The following is a 17,509-nucleotide window of genomic DNA, read 5'->3' on the forward strand; positions in this document are numbered from 1 at the left end:
GGCTTGGCCTACGTGGCAGCCGCTGGAGCCGCGGACGGGGAACGAGGCCGGTCGCCGGGCACTTCCTGTGGAGGCCGCAGCGGGCGCGGGCGCCGACGGGCCGAGCGCCGAGCGAGCGAGCGAGCTGAGCGAGCCGAGCCTCCCGCCGCCGCCATGGGCCAGAACGACCTGATGGGCACGGCCGAGGACTTCGCCGACCAGGTGCGGCCTGCAGCCCGGCCGGGCCTCCCGCCCCCGGCCCCCGCCCCGAGCCCCCCTCCCGCGGGGCCTCCCGACCCCCGCCGCCCGCCCTCCCCTCGGGTCCCGAGCCCTCGGCCGCCCGCAGAGCCGGCCCCGACCCCGGAGGGCTGCCCCGAGATCTGGGCCGCGTCCCCGCTGCGCCCCCCCCCCGCCCCCGACCCCGCCGGCGGATCGCGCCCCCTCCCCCAACCGGGGCATTCCCTCCCGGGCTCGTCGCGCTTCCCGGCTCGGGACTCCCCCGGCCCGGCCTCCCGGCCCGGCCTGCCCTGGCCGCCGCCTCCCCGCCAGGACTCTGGGTGTGTTCTCGGGCCGTGCGTCGGCACCCGGGTCGGCGAGCTGTGCCCCCCGAACGCGGACCGGGCGCTCCCAGAAGAGGGGCATGGAGGGGCTGCCTCGCCCCCTCATGAGAAGGGAGCCCGGGGTCCTGGGGTCCTGGGAGCGACGCTGGTTTGGGCCAAGTCTGGCGACCCGGAGCGTCCTCTCCCTTCTGAACCGTCGCGGTGGTCCCTGCGCGCTTCCCCGTTCACTGGCACTCCTAGGGGGCGGGGTGGGGAGCTCCGGTCCTGAGCGGGGTTTGGTCCGCCTGGAGGCCTGGGGGGCCCTCCCGGAGCGGGGTGCGCCCTGGTGTGTGCCCCGCTAGAGACCTCGGCACTTTTCTCTTTGCTCTTCCCCAGATGTGTTGGGCTCGTGGGGTCCCTCTGACCCTCCCCGCGTTTTCCCTCCCTGTTTGGACTCTGCCCTGGGACTGGATTGAATGGGTCCCTATCTGCACACAGACCTGGGAGGAGGGGAAGCCCGTCTTCCTGGGTTGGTTTTTCCCCTCCCAGAGTGTACAGGCGGCCCCCTGAGCGGCAGGGAGGCTGGAGCAGGCAGTGGACGCACACCGGGTGGACCGAGTCAGACCCTAGAAAGGGGGAGGGACAGCACTGCCACCCTCTTTCGGTTAAGCTTTCGACTGTGTAGTGTCCCTTTTACTTGTAAAAGTATCCCGTTAGGTCTGTGGGTCAACAGCCTCATCTCGGCCAGGCCGACCGGGTTTCGCCCCGTTGCCATTTCGTTCCTTGGTTCCCTTAATGCGTTTGCGGTTTTTGCCAGAGGTAACAGTAGTGAGGTTAAGTTTTTAATTTTTATGGAGGTCGTGTTGAGTCATCGAACGCCGAGGCGTAAGCTTATTGGAAGGCTCGCATGGGTTTGTGTGATTTTAAAAAAGATAAAGGTGTTTCGGATCAGGTGCGGGTGAGCAGGGTTTTCCGCTGTTCCCCTCGAGGGCTGAACCTTCTAGTGGGGGCTGCTCATCGGTTCTCCTTCCACCACTTTCCTGTGCGCTGGTATCTGAAGACCAGTTTGGGGGAGAAAAAAAGTGTATCAGTTTGAAGAAATAGTTTTCCCTGAGGTCAGGGTTCTGTGTTTACAGACACAGTGTAAAAACTGTGTCCTTCGCAGAAACAGCTCACACGGAGAGCTCTCGGGAACCGAGCAGGCCTTCCTTCCCTGTCGGTTTTCACTGACACGGTTTTCGTGGCCCGATTTCATCTCCCCAAGTAGCAACTCGCGAAGAAGATGGCTCCTTTCAGCCGAGGGGGGCCGTGGGAGCTCTGTACACTCACTCTTCAGTCTGGAGAACCCTGATTTTGCAAGTGCATTTCATAACCAAATCCAGCTAAAATGTCTCTAACCCAGCTGCTGCCAGCGATCAAATGATAAACTTTCCTACAGAAAAAAAAAGTTAAAAATCTCTTTATGTAATCTTTTTTTCTTTTTCTCCACGTGTTTTATTTGAAATGGAAGAAGCAGAATCTTGGAACCGGAAAGGCCCTTGAAGGGGACCCAGGGTCTCCCTGCGCCAGGTTACTGCTGGGAAGGAAGGCAGGGCCTGCTGGGGTCTGCCCTGTGCTACACAAGACAAGCTTTTGAGGCCTGGTGTTCTTCTGGCACAAAAGGAGGGACAAGGACTGGCCTCACCAAAGGGCACGCGCCACCACACCTGGCTCCCGGAGCGGCCCAGGGCTGTGTGCGGCAGGCTGCGCGGGCTCCCACGGTCGGCTTCTCCATGCCGGGGCCCACCCGATTGGTGGCAGCAGATGTCCGAAGACATCTCCGTGCCCCCTTGTGGGTGACTTGGGAGGGCAAAACCAAAGTCTTCAAAACTTCAAAACCAAAATCAGGAGCCTCTGCTGCCACAGGCAGGCTCGACCCAGGAGGATGTGGGCAGATCAGAGCACAGATCCCAAGTGACAGTTTCCCGTGGACAAAATCTGGCCAAGCTGCCGTGGTGTTTTTGTTTCTCGCATCGATCCACTACTAGTAAAACAAAGCCGCCAATGATAAAGGTGCTTAAGTCCAGGCTTTTAGAACTGAAAATGATTTCATTTGAAAGGAATGGGGAAATACTGAAGGCACCGATCAGGTAACGTGATGCACCCAGCTTCTCTCACCCGGCCTTCAGAAAACAAAAGCACAAATCAAGTGACAGAGTTTGACCTGAAAGTCTGGGCTAGTGAGAGGGAACCTAAAAAGGCCTGTGTTTCCCACAGTATTTAGGATCACAAGCCCAAGACACTCACTCTGGGCCAGGCCGTCCGTGTGCAGCGCTGTTACCGTCTGGAAGCGTGCGAGGCTGCCCGCAGTGCCTACACCTTCAGCAGCGGGGAGGGCGGTCTTGCACGGCTTGCAGTGGGCTCAAGCTCTCAGTACCGAAGCTGGGCTCCTGGCCTCCTGGCCGGCCCGCACCCTTTCCTTCAGGCCCACAGAGGGGAGAGCACAGGGTCAGCTGTTCGGTTAGTTCTGGCTGGCAGGCCCCTGGAGAGCCGCACCCCTGGCATCAAGCTCCTCGCCCCGGGCAGCCAGGAACAGTGACCTGCTCCCAGGAAGCAGGCGCTAGAAAAAAATGCTGAGCGTGCCCTCTGCAGACACTAGGCATCCAGAAGCCATCTGAGACCAGGTTCGAAGGAGCCAGAGACCAATGAGCCCAGCAATCTGGAGTGACGTCTGAGTCCTGCGGCCGGGGCTCGCTGCCATTCAGCACCACGTAACCCACCGCGTAACCCCGGAGCTCTTCTGTACCGGCCAGCAGGAGTATTAGCACCTAACGGGTTCAGCTGACAGCTCATCACCAAGGTGACAGATAAGCTGAGTGGGGCCTTGGTCTCCTGGGGGGCTGTTGGTTTTTACCTGTCTTTGGCATGAGTGAGCCAGTCCTAGGAGCTCTGACCCCCCCGGGTGCTCCCCTTGGCCTGTGGTCAAGCCTTGGGCAGCGAGGATGGCCTGACGTAGGGCACAGGTGTTAGGGCTTTGGGTCAACCGTGTGGATGGCCGCTGGGTGCGAGTAAGGCTCCGGGGACGGTGATGGGTTCTGAGTATCTCGTTCCTCTCCTCTGTGCCCCCCCTCCCTCCCAGGGCTTCCTGCCTTACGCCATCAGGAGTAAGGGGAGAGGGCATTCTCTGCTTGCCCATCCTAGGAGGTTAGAAGAGCCGCCCTGCCTCTTCTGGGGAGCAGGGTGGAGACATGGGGGACTGCGGTTAGCGAGGCGCCTCCTGGAAAACGAGGCACAGCTCTGTTCTGGTCCGTGGGACCTGTCGCTGCTCTCCTAAGCTTGGGCTCTTGGTCACGTGGGGTTTTGGTACACACCAGGGCCTGCTGACACTTGTTCCTGGAGGTGCGGCAGGAACCCCCAGACAGCAGCATGCTGGGAGACTTGCTGGGGAGCTCTGAGGTCATGGCAGATGAACGCGTGTGCGTCCCTGTACTCTTGCTTTGGCCCTGACTCAGCCTGATGCGAGGGAAGTCACCAACCTCAAGTTCTAGTTATCTGGGATGTGTAGGCTTGATGTGGTCCTTGAGAAGGGCAGCCCCACTCCCCGGCGATCAGAAGGTGTGACTCGCCCTCTTCCACTTCCTCTGAGTTCTCCACCAGGAATTGCACACTGTGTCCCTCCAGTCCCTTCCGCCCTGAATACTCAGAGACAGTCGGGTTCTCGGTGCTGCAGGTGGCTGTGGGCTGTGATCACGAGTTAGGTCGCAGGTGGGGTGTGTTTCTGAAATCCCCTCCAGAACTGGAAGCCTCGTCAATGAGTCTCGCTCTCTGTCTTGCCCAAGTCCCTCCGATGCTCACTGCTCTGAACCATACCGTGCTTGGCACTGGGGTTCTTGGAGATGCCGGTGAGAAGCCCGCCCCACAGAGGCCGGCCATCCTGGCCCGTGGTCTGTCCCTGCTCAGTCTCCCCCTCCAGCTCTCTTGCCATGATTTGCTCCCGTGAGTGGCAGCGCTCTGCAGGGCCTGTGGGCGTGTTGGACACTGGTGCTGTGCGCACACCGGACAGGGGACCGCTCTGGGCTCTTGGGCACTGCCAGGTGCCTGACTCGGGCTGCTCCCTGACCTGTCAAGGGGATGCTGTCCACAGATGCGGGATGTGGATTCAGCGGCCAAGTCTGAACCGTTGTGACCGACACACATTCAGGGAATCTGTAAAATTGGGTCTGGCCTCTTGTTTATTTTTTAAACCATTATTATTATTTTTTTTAAATGATTTTTTTAAAGATTTTATTTATTTATTTGACAGAGAGAGATCACAAGCAGGCAGAGAGGCAGGCAGAGAGAGAGGAGGAAGCAGGCTCCCTGCTGAGCAGAAAGCCTGATGCGGGGCTCGATCCCAGGACCCTGAGATCATGACCTGAGCTGAAGGCAGAGGCTTAACCCACTGAGCCACCCAGGTGCCCCTGGAACCGTTTTTTAAAAAGATTTTTATTTATTTATTCGATAGAAGGCATGCAAAAGCAGGGGGAGCGGCAGGCAGAGGGAGAGGGAGAAGCAGGGAGCCTATTGCAGGGTTCAGTCCCTGAGATCATGAGATCATGACCTGAGCCAAAGGCAGACGCTTAACCGACGGAGCCACCCAGGTTCCCCAAACTGGGTCTGACCTTGTGTTTAAGCATAGGTTTTAAAGATTTTATTTATGAGAGAGAGAGCAAGCCTGAGTGAGAGCATGAGCAGGGGGAGGGGCAGAGGGAGAAGCCGACTCCCCACTGAGCAGGAGCCTGACGTGGGGCTCCCTGAGACCATGACCTGAGCCGAAGGCTGATGCTTAACCTGCTGAGCCCCTGAGGCGCCCCTCCAGAACCTCTTTCAAGCCAGCCAGCCTCTAATAAGCACCTGTGTGGACTGAACACGGGAGAAAAAAGCCATGTTCAGGGGAGCCTGGGCGGCCCAGTCAGTTACGCCTGCTTCCCCTTCTCTGTCTGCCTCCGCTCCCCCACTTGTGTGCACACACTCTACCAAATAAATAAAATCTTTTAAAAAAGAGAGAGAGATTCTGGAGCAGTGTGACTTACAAAATATAGTCGGCTCCAAGCCTAGACCACATCTGACTTTGAAAATCAGATAGGTGCTTAGTTCTCAGCAGAGATTACCTGAATTTTGGCATTTTTCCCCCAAGCTCAGAGCGTCTCCTCAGCATGTCTTGTGGGGAAGGGAGGAGTCTCTCTGTTGCTTTTTAATCCTCTTGACCCAGACACTCAAATTAGGGGTACAGACTCCTCTCAGAGCTTTTAAACACTGCCTGTGTCTCTTGGGCCGTCGCCGCGGAGCAGTGCGTGTGCTCAGTGGGGCTGCCTGAGGATGGCGAGGGCTCCGAGCGAAGCCCAGGGGCGCGGGCTCCTTTGTCCTCATTGGGGAGCACGGGAGCGCCTTTCAGCTCCAGCTCGGAGGCAGCCCAGCACCCCCTGATGTCTGTCTGCCTGCCTTTTGGGGCCAGCCTCCCCTGGAGTCCCGCTGCGGCTCCATCCCTGTGTCTCTGAGGACTGCACGGCGGGTGAGTCCACCGGTGACTCTTGCTGGGCCTTAGGAGAGCATCTGGGCCCCTGAGGCGGAAAGGGCAGGGTTGGTGGCATCCGCTGCCCCTGTTCCCACGGGTCTCACACCGGGGTGTGTGGATGCCCATTGTCCGTACGTCTTATGTGCGCTACGGAGACTCCCGAGTTCACAGGGGCATTCGAGGCCTCTCTTTCCAAACAAGGTTCCTTCTCCTTCCTTTTTCTCCTCTGCTCACTCAAGTTGGAAAGAGTCTTCGCAACCACTCACCCAGCCGTCCTCTCTCTGTGGGAGGATAGCAGAACCCGTCCCTGCCTCCCAACTGATGGGGCTTGGCTGCGACCGCTCAGTGCACGGGCCCAGCCTCGTCTTCGCAGATGTGCCTGGTCGATGGTCCAGGCGTGTCTTGTCTCTCACCGTGACCTCTGTGGTCAAGGGCTGAGCAGGCGGGTGCAGAAGCCCCACCTTGGGGCTCAGTCAAGCTCAGGAGGGGTGCGGAGAAAGGCCGGCTGGCTCGGAAGCTCCTCCTGCTCTCCCTCCCTCCCAGGTGAGCCTGTCTGCTGTGGCCCAGGGGGAGGGGGAGGGGAGGCTCCTCTGCTGACCCAGCCAAAGTGTGCCCGCGAAGGTTCACTGGGACAGCCGGAGGCTCATTCCCTGCGGCCGGGAGCTTCAGCTGTGTCTGGAACTGGAAAGCAGCTTTTCAAAACGCCAACAATTAAGAGATGCTCTTAGAAACCAGACATACTTTCACTGGTGCCAGTAAGTTTTCATCAGCTCTAAGAGGGACTGTGACGTTCATGTGACCGTCCCTCTGTGGGGTCAGACCCACAGATGCCCTTTGGACTCTGCCGCCCGACGCGTCACTCCCGTGGGTGGGTCCAGGTCTTCCGCAAATGGCCGCGGTCACCCTGGGTTGTAGGGTTTCTCTTTGCACTTCTTTTCGAGGTTGGAAAGAGAAAGTGGCTATTGGGACCCAAGGGACACCGGTGCCCCGATTCAGCTCGCGTATTTGTTTCCTAACTGTGCCTTTGTTAATAATGGCCCACCCCGCGGGGCAGGAGGAAGTTCTAAACCTGTTTTCTCTCTCCTTGATGTTTGCCAGCGAGTTTCCGAACTTGAATTTTCTGCTGTTGACACAGTCGTCCATCCATTTGTCAGCGTGTCTTTGTGGGAGACTCAGGGCCATGGAGCCGTGTGCCGCACCAGCCCCCCACGGGCGCTCCCACTGGCGGCGCCCTGCGGTCCACCTGCCGTGGCGCGGACTCTGGGCCGGGCCAGGAAATGCATGTGTGGCTGCCAGAGCCTCCCAGTGGCTCTGCAGGTCCTGGCCACCTGGAGACATGGGAGCTTACCATTGGGTCAACCTAGAGGCCCTCTAGGCCCAGGACCCTGGCTGTCACTTAAGCGGCCTGTCTTCTCAAGAGTGTGCTCGGCTTCCGTCTAGAGGGGATCTGAGTGTCGCTGGGGTGCGGGGGGCCACGCTCAGCTGTGTGTGACCAGCAGGCAGCATCGGGTAGGTGCGGTGCTGAGCGAGCCCCTCTCCCCTGGGGGGGTTCAGTTTGCCCGTTTGTCCCACCAAGGGACATGTGACACTGTCTGGAGGCAGTTTTGGTTGTCGCAGATGGAGTGGGGCTGCTAATGGCATTTGGTGGGCAGAGGCCAGGGCAGCCCACGATAGAGAAGGGCTCTGTGCAAATGCCCAGGGGCGCAGGTAGGGAGACGCCCCGCGCACAGCTTGTCACAAGGTGATCCTAATTCACTGAGGCCCTTGCCTGAGAATACGAGCCGTGTGTCTTGTGGCCATCCCACGTTTTGACGACCATCATTGCCGCCTGGACACGGGTGCCGAGAGGACGGGATCACAGAAGGGCGCGGTGGCCGTCGCCCGGGGGTCTGAGCCAGAGAGGCCGATGGCACGCCCAGACCCACAGGGCAGTGCTGAGAGAGGTGCTGAGGGGCCCTGCGCCTGTGGGGGGTGTCCAGTGTCCGGCCCGCAGCCGCCTTAGCGGGCTTTCTGGGGCCCACAGTTCCTCCGGGTCACGAAGCAGTACCTGCCGCACGTGGCGCGTCTCTGCCTGATCAGCACGTTCCTGGAGGACGGCGTCCGCATGTGGTTCCAGTGGGGGGAGCAGCGTGACTACATCGACACCACGTGGGGCTGTGGCTACGCGCTGGCCTCCGCCTTTGTGCTCCTCAACCTGCTGGGACAGCTGAGTGAGTGGCCCCGAGGCGCGGGCGGCATTCGCCCGGGATGCGTGGTCAGAGCGCGTGTGCTCCGGGGCGGGTGGGGGAGAGATGGGTCACTGAGGGTCTCCTGGGGCGGATGATGCTCTCCCTCCCCTCCCTGCCTGGCAGCGGGCTTCGGGGTGGGTGCTCTGGGCCGCTTGGGAGATCTGGGCGATCTGGGTGGGCCCAAGAGGAGCGGAGGGGTCAGAGCCCAGGGAGAGGGCGAGGGGAAGGACCACGGGCAAGGAAGAGCGTTAGGCTGGAGAGCAGCTCCCGGGGGCTTCAGGTCTTCTGCTCCTGACCACTCTCTTCTGGTGGCAGCCCCTCCCCGGTACCTTGCGGGGCAGGAAAGGGGCCTTTTCAGCCCCTCCCGGAGCTCTCCACAGCGGAGTTTCCGAGGGCCCTCCCACTCTGGAAAGGGGCCCGTTCTCTGGAGCAAGGGACCACTTTCTGGAACGGTGTCTGCTAAGCGAGGTCCAGTTGACGTGGGTGTGGTCCGTGCCTCTCGCTGGTTTCCTGGAAGTTGCTTTTCCCTCGGGGTGGTTCGTGGGGCTGCTGCTTCACGGGGGGCTGGCCGCAGCCCCTGAGCCTTGCCCTCGTCCTTTGCAGCCGGCTGCATCCTGGTGCTGAGCAGAAACTTCGTGCAGTACGCCTGCTTCGGGCTCTTTGGAATCATAGCGCTGCAGGTACGCGGGGCCGAGGCCCGGGTGCGCTCTTCCTCGCGGTGGCGGGAGCAGAGCTTCTGCACAAAGGTGTCTTTGGGGACTCAACGTCCCTCCCCCCTGAGCCCTCTGCCTTTGCCCGGACCTCCTGCTCTTCTCTGAGAAGTCACTGGAATTTCCTCCAAGCAAGCTCGTTGGAGCGGGAGAGGCTGGTGCCCGGAGAAGCTGCCAGGCTCTGGGTACCCACCTTCGGGCCGCCTCACTGAGTTTCCTTTGACGGGGGGACAAACCACAGGGTTGGCTACAGCCAAGACATTGTCTCACCATTTTCCCTCATAAAGAGCGCCCGGCCGGCCGTGTGAGCTGTGCGACCCGTAGCGCGTGACCCTCAGCGCCCCAGCCCACCGTGGGCTCCGGGGGAGCAGGCGCTGGCTCGCAGGCGCGGGCCGAGACGTGCTGAGCCCGGGTGCTGAACTCGCAGCCGTCCTGGGGCCCTAAACCGGCGGTGTGTCTTATGTTCGCACTTACACTGGAGGAACTGCCTGCCGCAGTCGATCGTGTGGAAACCCGAGTGGGTTTGGAAATGCTGACTCCAGCTTCTGTCTGTCTCCTCTGTCCCTCCAGACGATTGCTTACAGCATCCTGTGGGACTTGAAGTTTCTGATGAGGTACGTGTGCGCCCCACGGCGAGCTTCTTTTCGTGGCTCTCGACTCCGGAACCAGCAGTCAGAGGGGACGTCTTTGGGTCCAAGTGTGCTTGGAGTCTGTTGGGGTGTTGGCAGGGGCAGCCCGCCCCGCCCCCGAACGCAGGCCCGGATGAAGCCGTCTCCCTTGAGCCTGTGTTCACGAGGGAGGGAAGGAGGCCCAGAGTGAGCTCTTGCTCACAGGCCGGTCGCCCCTAGAGCCAGAGCTAGAGCCAGGTTCCTGTCCCTGTTGGGCAGAACAGACGCGGCTGTCTTGAGCTGTGGGGGGCCTTTGCGGGCGGAAGCGGTCATCCAGCTGGTCTGTCTTGGTTTGGAGAGAGGGACCCGAGGGCCTTGCCCGGGCTCCCGCCAAGGTCTCCCGGCCCAGTGCGACGGGCACGTGTCGGGCCCGGTGAGCCGTATTGACCCGCCTGGCCTGTCTGTTCCCAGGAATCTGGCCCTGGGAGGAGGCCTGCTGCTGCTGCTGGCGGAGTCGCGCTCCGAGGGGAAGAGCATGTTCGCGGGCGTCCCCACCATGCGCGAGAGCTCGCCCAAGCAGTACATGCAGCTCGGGGGCAGGGTCCTGCTGGTGCTCATGTTCATGACCCTGCTGCACTTCGACGCCGGCTTCTTCTCCGTAAGTGTCCCGCTCGCTCCAACGGGCAGGTCTCCTGGGCTTCGGGAAGGCGCGCTGCTCGCCACCCCCTCCCCTGGTTGTCGGGGGCCGTCAGAGCCATGTCGGAACGAGTTGGCTCCGAGGAAGCGAACCTTTGATCCTGTTAAAAGGAGTGAAAACCCGGCAGGCTCTCATGGGCTCAGGGTGGACAAATGAAGTCCAGAGTCTCCCTGACCCCGCGGGAGGGTCTGGTGCCCACCCAGGCTCTTCACAGACTCTCCCTGCCTCCCTTGCCTGCCCATTGCTCACACCTGTGCACGCGGGTGTCGGCCTCAGAGCAGAAGGTCCTGTCTTGTTCCCAGGAGCTTACAGTGCACATCTGGGGGGCCCACTGGGTGCCCTGGCCCGGAGGGGTCCCCAGGAGGGGCTCCTGGTGCCATGGTTGGGGGAGCCTGGTTCTAAGGCGTTCTGGGGCAGAACCACCCTGATAGCTTGCGGGCCCACAGGCTCCGACCTGAGTGTGTCGTAGGTCACAGCCTGTTGGCTGGAGGCTGACCTTGACCCTTGCCCCGAGGGCTTGCGCTTTGGAGCGCTGCTCTCCGAGCTGCCCCCGGCTCCCTCGGGCGTGAGCACAGCGCACGCCCCTCCGTGACGTCACCCTGACACCTAACCACAGTGACCAGGGCACTGGCAACTTGCCTGATTATTAAACAGGGTATGTCTCTTCCTCACCTTTTTGGGGGGATTTCTTACCTTTCCGACCTCTGCAGATTCTCCAGAACATCGTGGGCACAGCTCTGATGATTTTAGTGGCCATCGGTTTTAAAACCAAGCTGGCTGCTTTGACTCTTGTCGTCTGGCTGTTTGCCATCAACGTGTACTTCAACGCCTTCTGGACCATTCCTGTCTATAAGCCCATGCACGACTTCCTGAAGTACGACTTCTTCCAGACCATGTCGGTGATTGGAGGCCTGCTCCTGGTGGTGGCCCTGGGCCCTGGGGGCGTCTCCATGGACGAGAAGAAGAAAGAGTGGTAACAGACCCCTTCCCTGCCTGGCTGAGACCCGCGGCCACCGAGGACTGGTTCGGGGTGGATTGACAAAGCTGCCAGCATTCATGTGTCCTCTCCCTCCCCTCCCTTGGTAAAGGCACAGATGTTTTGAGAGTTTCTTTGCAGACACCTGAAAATTGATGGCTAAATTTGCTCTGGACCCCTAACCTAGTAGCCGAGCATCGGAGCCGGCCGGCTGGCAGGCAGTATTCCCCCTCCCCCACTCCCAAGGCAAGGCCTCGGCTTCTCGGAGCGAGTTGGGCTTGGCGGCGGCCTCCTGTCCTAGTCTTTCGGGTCTGCGGGTGGGGGCGTCAAGCTGTACTGTGAGCAGATACATTTGTGTATCATTCAGAGTGGTCTCCCTCTTATTATGCTTTCAGTTTACGTTTTTAACTAAAATGAAAGGATTCGGGATGGCCCAGCCCAACATCAGACACACTAAGTCCCAGTTTTAAACCGCTCCCATGGCTCCGAGTGGTCCCCGCCCCACACTGTAACACTCGCGGGGCCCGTGACGGCCTAGAGACCCAGACCCAAAGAATGATGCTGCCCGGGCAGGGCGGCCGTGGCCACTGTTCACAGTGGAGGTCACTCGTCAGAAAACCGCCTCAGATTGGGGCTGATGTTTGAAAGGGCAACCTGCCCGCCCCCACCCCAGGAGCTTTAGTGGCTCGAGGTGGGGACAGAGGCGCTCCAAGTCCTCCGATGCCCCTGGAGCCTGCAGGGACCCATGCTCCGACCCTGGCCTGGCCATACACCTGCAGGTTGGCTCCCGTGGTGGGGGGGGTGGGCCCGGTGGCAGCCGTGGGGGCCGGGCAGCAACACAGCGGGCTCTCAGACCAGTTACCTCACCCCGACCTCTGCACAGAGCCTCCGCTGAAGCCGTGGGCCCAGCTCCAATGTGGCTGGGCGCCTGCGCGGTTCTCCCCCGGCTAGAGGGGGTCTTCCCGGGCTGTGCAGCCGCGGCCTACCACCCTCCCTAGGCTGTCGCTTACTCAGATCGTCTATTTGCTATGCTGAATGCAGCCCAAGTTACTTTTTAAGATTTGTGATGCCTTACCGATTGGATCTTAATCCTGTATTTAAAATTTTCTAACATTGCCTTATACTGCGTTTCTCTTCTTGGGGGGTACGAGCGCCTGTGGCTCTTCTCCCCTCGCTGAGCCGGAGCAACACTGCGGGGGGCGAGTGGGACACCTCGGTGCCTCCCCGACTCTCCTGGGGCCGGCTGACCAAACTTGCCCGAGGACCGCCTGGAGCTTGTCTTCTCTCCTGGCTCAGCCATTACACGTACAGGCCTGAGGGTCACCCCTGGGGATGCTGGGGGCCGGTCCTGAGCCGGGAGCCCCATCTACCAGTCACACCAGAGCCAGGGTGAGCTGGGGAACCTGCCCCGCTTTCAGCTCCCAGAGGCTCGCCTGGCTCTGCAGCCTGGACCCACCAGCCCCGGGGGCCGCGGTGACACACGTCAGGGGCCCACCAGTGCCCGTGCCCCAGCCCCTGTGGAGGCCCATCCCCACACGTTCCTAACCACATCCCACCTGCACACCCCTCTGGCCTTTTGAAGAAGCAGCAATGGCTTACGGACGGAGGGCTTTTCTACTTCCCAGCGCTCGGATGCTCCCCACACGAAGGGGGGCTCTGACTCCAGGTCTCCACCTGGGCGGGGCCGTCCCTTGGTCCACCCCATCCCCCGTCAGCACAGCACGACAGCACTCTCAAATGACACTCAGCCAAGGCTGTTCCTCCATGACACCGTTTTTGACAGGGTACGGGTCCCTCTTGGCCCTGTGCTCGCGAGGCCTTTACTGGTTTGTAGAAGCAGGTTGACCCCCGGAGGCTGGGGGTTTGGTCAGAGGTCACCCTCCGTGCTGGAGGCTCCGGGCTCACCAGGCCCTGAGCAGACCCCCACCTGGGACAGGGTCGACGCCTTTGCAGGGAGGAAAGAAAAATACCATCTACCAATTGGCTTTGACAAAACAATTTCTGAAAATTTTTTTGCTTTATGTGGGAAATAGGTATAAATCTCATTTTATGCTGTATTTTATATCTTAGTTGTGTTTGAAAACGTTTTGATTTTTGGAAACATCGAAATAAATAATGGCATTTGTTGTACGCAGTGTGATCCTCTGGTGTTGTCCCGCCGGCGCGGGGCCTGGCCAGGCCTCTCCCTGGACGCCGAGTGAGCTCGACAGACCCTCCAGGCTTCGCTGAGGAGCACTCAGAAGCCACGTCTGGACCGAGCTCTTCCCTCGGGGTCCCTGGGGTCCCTGTGCTCCCTGGGGGTGGGGAGTGTGCGCCTGACACCCAGGGCTCTGACCCCAGCCCCACCTTTGGGGGCAGCTGGCGCAGAGTGGAGGGAGAAGGCCCTGGGGCACCTCAGTGGCTGAGAGGACGCACTGCAGGCGGCTGGAAGAGGAGCGCGGGGTCCGGTGGCTGAGGAGTTCTCAGTGCTCCACACGCGCTTTGTCTGCGGCCATTTACGAACCGGACTGTTTAAAAGGGCCGGAGCTCTGAGCCTCACGATGACGACTTCTAAACTTCCTCCTCGATGAGCTCAACTGCTTCTGCAACACGAACAGGGTCCCAGCTCGTAAGCCTGCCCCCGGCACCCCCAGGCCCCACCCTCACGGCAGGCCTGGAGCTTCTCGAGCCCCGGAACCAGGGACAACAGAGGCACATCACTGCCTCACGGCGAAGGGCCGGGTCCGGAAGCGAGTGTCCCGGCCGGGCTCCCCGTGGCATTCAGCAGCCCTCAGAGCCTCGAACCGGGAGGCGGCCAGAGCCGGCTTGGCTGTTTACTTTCATTTGCAAAAATGAGGTTGTTAACGTTTAAGGACAGAAAACTACCCCCAGGTAAGCGGCCGCTTGCCTTCCTCCGCTTGCGGACCAGCACCTGGGCCGCTGGCGGCTCTCCTCCGTCCCCGGGGCTCGTCCCTGTGGCGCGCCTTGGCTCCTCGCCCTCCTCTTCAGTCAGAAAGTCCTCGGTGCTGTCCCCAGGCTCTGTCCCTCCCAGGTCCTTTCTGGTGAACAGCTCGGCTGGAAGGTATGGGGGGGGGCGCCTGTTTCAGGTGAGGTTCACCACGCAGGGCCCAGGACCTGAGGACATGTGGTGGGATGGAAAGACGGACAGAGGCTGGAGCCCACTTGCTGAGAGCTCAAGACAGACCAGCCAGCCAGGATCCACGCCTGCGGGGAGAGGGGTGGGGGGCAGCCCCGCTTACGTGGGTATAGGTCTGTCATGCTGTCGTCACTGTCACTCGCAGCTGCACCATCGTCGCTAGACACAGGTTCCCAGAAGGCCTCTTTCGGACGACGTGGCCTGGCGCCGTCTGTCTGGTCTTCTCTCCTCCTCCTCTTGTGCAAGAGGCAGGCAGGCACGTACTCCACACCCTGCTTCTGACACTTTTCATCTGGGGGACAGGCCAGCACGCTGCCTGGTTCTGGGTTTGCCGCGGTCCCCCAGTGCGGAGCCAGGCTCCACCAGGGCCCCGTACCCCACAGTTTCTACCAGGAGAGGAAGGAGGCCAGCACGGGTGCAGGTTGTGGAGTGAGAAGATACGGGGGCGTGCTGGGCCTTGAGCATTGAACCCCAAGCCCTAGCCTAGCTCCCGGAAGCCTCTGGTACGCCAGCTGGGGCTCCACACTGCATGGTGGGGCTCGTGGGACCTGGGCCGTTGGCCCAGAGCAGTGGATAGAAACGGAGCCCCGATGAGGAGTAGGGTGGCATCGACAGGCCTGACTTGGGAAACATGCCCCGTGTGGGCCTGGCTCTCCTGTCCAGTGTGGCCCCCTCCGGGAGGAGGGAGAAAGAGGACCAGGCCCTGGTCTCCAATATCACTGCCTGCTTCTGCCCACCTCCAAGGTCCTATCCTCTGTCTCATCTCTGCCACCCACTCTGTGGTCCCACCTGGCCTCCTGGCCACTGGCCTCTGCACCCATTGTCTCCCATCTGCATCCCCAGCCAGGTTTCCCGGCTGCCAGGCTCTGGCTCCTTCTGGCCACTGATCCTGGGAGCCACGCACTCCAGTGTCGGGATGACTGTTCTGCTCCTGGAGTGACCCAGCTCTCCCTTTCCCGCCCACACCAAGCAGCCCTCAGGCTCTGCCCGGGCGCAGGATCCCTGCTTCCCAACCCTCCACAGTGTCCTTCACTACTGGCTTTAGGTGAAGATGGTCTCCTGTCTTCTTGGGGAAACAAAGCCTTCAGACCTCTCTTCATCCTGCCGGCGTCCATGCCCAAACCCACCGTACTCTGCTCATCTGGTCCTCCCCCACCTTCCCTTCAGGAACATTGGAGAAGTCTACCACTCTCGAGACCTCTGCCCCAACACCACCCCACCTGGCTGCTTCTCTCCTTCTGGGGGCTCCTTACGTGCTCAGGCCCGGCCCTGTCCCCTCTTCCATGGCTTCAGGAATGCAAACGCCACCTGTGTCAGTGGCGTGCATCGTCCGAGTGCTGGCCCCTGTTGTCAGTAGTCACTCTCCCTGCCACACGTTGACAGCAACGTTTCATTTTCCCACCAAGCCTGTCATCCAGATGCCACTCTCCTAAACCACCCCAGGTCTTGAGCCAGGAATTGGGGGTCACAGCTGACTTCCCCCTTCCCTCACCCACTGATCCTGCTCTATGCACATCTTCTCTGCCAACACCTGGTCACCCCAGCCACGGTCACCTCACCTGACTGCACAGCACTGAGCGGCCCCTCTTCCACCCCTCCCCACCCTGCCCCCCTCGGAACCACAGTGACCCTGACAGACAAAGCGATTGTGCTGGGCCCTGCTTCGGTCCTTTCAATGCCTCCCCACGTCACGTAGTCCTGACCTCCAAGGCCGTGTTCTTGTCCCCACCTACCCTGCTGACCCCGCCTTGCAGGTGGCACAGTGGCCTTCCTCCAGGAGCTCCTACAGCCAAGCGTTGTTCTGCCTCTGCCCTTGCCTGAGTCTTTGCTTCTACTCCCCACGTCCCTGAACTCAGGGACTCGGCCTCCCCAGGGGCCTCGTGGTGGTCCTCTGCACACGTCCTTCACAGCACTTGCTCGCCCGTAGTGACCTCGGAGCCCACTGCACCACCAGCTGGTGCCAAAGGGTGACTGAGACCCTTCTGCCTTCAAGGGGCACGCATCCCCCAAACACCTGTGGAGTGAGGCAGGCCGAGTCCGCCCGTGGCTACTCACATTCGTGGCTACTCACATTCTCGCAGAGCTCTCTGGTACCGGCGGCCCCGGGTGTGCCTCAGCACGTGCTCTGGGGACTTGTTGATGTGCCGCAGGGTGAGCCTGCAGAACAGCTGGTGCCTGGGGACAGGGAAAGCTCGGTCGGTGGGGACATTCACGACATCCCCAGAGCCTGAGAGTGGAGGTCTGCAAGGTGGCCCCGGCAGCAAGATTCTTAAAAGCTCCCCAAGCGATTCCACTCTGCAGCCGGGGTGCAGATCGCTGACCCAGGGCAGCTGCGACCACCCCACCTTGCCCTGGAACACAGGCCTGGCCAGTCTGGGCAGCCGTCGGGGACCAGGAAAGGCACGTGGGAGACCGGCAGGCAAGGCGCGGGATGAACGGGAGCAGCCGCCCTCGCCCACTTCCCTTCAGCCACTGGCGGCCATGCGGGTCCAGCTCCACCGAATTCTCCTTACACGTGCGAGGCTGACCCCGTCCAGAACTTCGGGTGACAAAGCGCAAGCCCTGCAGCTCCGAACGGCAGCGGACAAGCCCGGGTGACAAACCTCAGCCTTGCAGACACCGAACAGCACCCGGGAGGCGCCTATCCCACCCGAAGCTGGGCGCACCCGGCGGGGAGGGGTCGGGGCTCGCCACCCACCGCCCGTCCCCACTCGGGAACCCGCCTACCGCGGCCCCGCGCACGTACGGGTTCTTGGTGCTGGGCACGATGTGCGGCTCGAGCTCTGCGTAGTCGAAGGCCGGGGCGGCGCGGACCAGCCGCCGGTACTTCTTGCCGCGGGTGTAGAGCTGGAGCTCGGGCAGGCGGCAGGGCAGCTCGTGGCCGGTGAGCGCGCATTTCACCTGCGGGCCGGAGGGCGGGCGCGGGGGTCAGGGGGGCCCAGGGCACACCGCGGGGCCCGCGCCTCCCCCGCCGGCCCCACGGACCTTGTGGGCGCCGGGCTCCAGCCGCAGACTCGGGTGCTCCCGCAGAAAAGCACACACGTCGGCCGAAAGCTCCGCCATGGCGCCGCGTGGGCCGGGGGCGGGGCTCGGCGGCGCCCCG

At 61.5% G+C, this 17,509-nt stretch overlaps 2 protein-coding genes across 2 annotated transcripts; one reads left to right on the top strand and one right to left on the bottom strand.

Annotated features, from left to right (window-relative positions):
* Positions 1 to 14: 14 nt before the first annotated feature.
* Positions 15 to 13,400, top strand: SURF4 (surfeit 4). The gene is made up of 6 exons (XM_047700830.1): positions 15 to 201; positions 8,075 to 8,261; positions 8,883 to 8,959; positions 9,560 to 9,603; positions 10,069 to 10,255; positions 11,005 to 13,400. Exons 1-6 carry the CDS (start codon positions 154 to 156, stop codon positions 11,269 to 11,271), a joined length of 810 nt encoding a protein of 269 aa, XP_047556786.1. The 5' UTR covers positions 15 to 153; the 3' UTR covers positions 11,272 to 13,400.
* Positions 13,269 to 17,496, bottom strand: SURF2 (surfeit 2). The gene is made up of 6 exons (XM_047700831.1): positions 17,392 to 17,496; positions 17,153 to 17,307; positions 16,478 to 16,581; positions 14,510 to 14,698; positions 14,158 to 14,324; positions 13,269 to 13,852 (listed from the first exon to the last, which is right to left on the bottom strand). The coding sequence occupies exons 1-6, from the start codon at positions 17,467 to 17,469 to the stop codon at positions 13,766 to 13,768; spliced, it is 780 nt and encodes a 259-aa protein (XP_047556787.1). The 5' UTR covers positions 17,470 to 17,496; the 3' UTR covers positions 13,269 to 13,765.
* Between the last annotated feature and the right edge of the window lie 13 nt (positions 17,497 to 17,509).

This window comes from Lutra lutra, chromosome 13 (genome assembly GCF_902655055.1).
Source record: "Lutra lutra chromosome 13, mLutLut1.2, whole genome shotgun sequence".
Taxonomy (NCBI): Eukaryota; Metazoa; Chordata; class Mammalia; order Carnivora; family Mustelidae; genus Lutra; species Lutra lutra.